The following is a 2,262-nucleotide window of genomic DNA, read 5'->3' on the forward strand; positions in this document are numbered from 1 at the left end:
AAAGATAAATAAATAATGAAATCCACAGTGAGCACTGCACTTTGGCTCACTCATAGACAATTTGAAGGTCTTACTTGTGCAAAAGTTGAATTAGCAAGTTTTGTTAAAAAAAGGATTGTTGATTGTTACTGTCTTCAACAGCCGCCTACAGAATATCTTCTTATTGTGCTTGGGTTTTTTTCCCTGACTCAAGACAGCACTGGAGCTGATAAAAGTCCGAACTCTGTTCACCCACGATCGATTTCTCCTTAAATCTTCCCATACAGTGCCAGGACACACTCACCATCTCCGTTTATATCAATCCTGTCAAACACGCGGTTCGTGAATTCCTCAGCAGTTCCTTCCTGATTTTCATTCCCATTGATTGCACGGATGGCCTGCAGGGACAGAGTAAAATCAGTGTGCCATGTTGAAGCCAGGACTTGCTATAAATTCCAGTGTTGCAGGTGCATAATGTTCACCGTACCTTTATGATGTTGAGGAGTTCATGCCGGTCAATGCAGCCGTTACCATCCACATCATAAAGTTTGAAATACCAGCGCAGTTTGTGCTCCATCTTTCCTCGCATCACCAGACTGAGAGCCGCCACATACTCCATAAAGTCTATGTAGCCATCCTGCATTTTTAAAAAAGCATAAACATTACTAAATTATAATGCACACTTGATATAAAACTATTTTCAGACATCCAAAGTGATAAATCAGGCCCCCAGTTGAAAGAGATCCCCCTCATCTCAACTCCACAAGCGGTCTGTGTGAAATAAAGCGTGCCAGGACGCAGGATTATCTCCAGGGACGGTCTGAACGCAGGCAACAATTTTAGCATCAAAGCGTTTGTCTCACAGATAATCTCACTGTTTAAATCATGCAGAAAGATTACCACGGGGGACTAAATATAGCTTCTCAGACAGACACATCCTGCAATGACCCCGTCGCACGCTCCGAGACACTCTTAATTAAAAGTGATTCGAGGGTTACAAGGGGAGCATATCTGCGTTCTTGGAGTCCTGCGTTTTCCAGCTTAATATCCCTTTAATGTGACACGTTAACGAGAACAGAATGTACAGTATGTTTCCCTGGAGGACAAGTGTTTAAAAAGCTGACAGTTTATAGCCCACTTACATATGTTATACTCCTAAAACCCACAGCCCCAATATAGCAGGCCAGACAGTTTTTTTTTCTTTAGACATTGATATCTCACAGTAGATTTTTACCATTAAAATTGCATTAAACACCTTTCTCCTTTCATGTATTTGTAATTTGAACTGTAAAGATAGCCTTTACCAATCTCTTACAATGTTAGTTTATAAAAACAGTAGACTCTGGGGTACAAAGTTTTTGCTTAAGGTCTTTATGTCCATATTGTGCAAATTTTATTTCTGTTTTTTCTCATTCAAAAACATTACACATACTAGGAATCCCACGGTAACCATCACACCTTGTAAGCTTTAACAAGCTCCTTTCACTGCAGTCAAAGTGTAAATTTGAATGTATCGTGTTTAAAAGTGCAGCATCTTACCTTGTTCATGTCAAACGTGCGGAACATCTGCTCGATGTAGGCGTTGGCCTCAGGATCCAACCCTCGCAGCCCGAAAAACTGCTTGAACTCGTGCAGGGTGAGCTGACCTGAGGGGCACTCCGTCATGAATTTCTTGTACCAGAGGTGCATCTCCACTGCCTGCAGGTCATCCACGGTGCTTCCTGTTGAGTTACCCATTTCTCTCTGATACCTGGGTGTGTATTTTAGATAGATGGAGTTTTTTTTTTTTTTTTTGCAGCTGGTGCACCAAACCTCTCAGCCCAATTGGTCTACTGTGAAGCGGAGGTTATCCCTCTTCACAGTCACACAACAATGGGACTTGGGGTGAGATTGGCGGCGGGGGCCTTTTGTAGCCGTCTGTGTTTGGGGATGAGGCGGCGCACTCCCCTCTGTGTCCTCCTTGGGTCTAATCAGTGGCTGTAATCCGGGCGAACACACAGATGATCAGCATAATCGCCACATTTAAAGGCCACGTTTACCATGAGAAGTGCTGACAAAGACAATACAGCTTTCATCCCTCACGTGGATCCATCACAGACATGCATAAATAGTCATGCATGAGACTCAAGTATGAGTGGAGCAGCTGTTGATTAAGTGTGTGCACACTACAAAACACTAAACTCAGTGGATTAATCAATAAAGCCAGGGTAGGCAACTTTTTTTTTGGAAAAAAAAGTTACATTTGTAATTGAATTTGTCTGTCTTTTGTTTCAGGGCCCGAGC

The 2,262-nt window shown here is 42.6% G+C and overlaps 1 protein-coding gene across 1 annotated transcript; it reads right to left on the reverse strand.

Moving 5' to 3' along the window:
• Positions 1-283: 283 nt before the first annotated feature.
• On the reverse strand, positions 284-1,716 carry LOC121937600 (guanylyl cyclase-activating protein 1-like; the record flags this gene model as incomplete). The annotated part of the gene is made up of 3 exons (XM_042480933.1): positions 1,519-1,716; positions 467-616; positions 284-377 (listed from the first exon to the last, which is right to left on the reverse strand). Coding segments are annotated over exons 1-3 (442 nt in total), but the record flags the coding sequence as incomplete, so codon positions are not given.
• Positions 1,717-2,262: the final 546 nt, after the last annotated feature.

The sequence above is a fragment of the Plectropomus leopardus genome, unplaced genomic scaffold, assembly GCF_008729295.1.
Source record: "Plectropomus leopardus isolate mb unplaced genomic scaffold, YSFRI_Pleo_2.0 unplaced_scaffold26797, whole genome shotgun sequence".
Lineage (NCBI taxonomy): Eukaryota > Metazoa > Chordata > Actinopteri > Perciformes > Serranidae > Plectropomus > Plectropomus leopardus.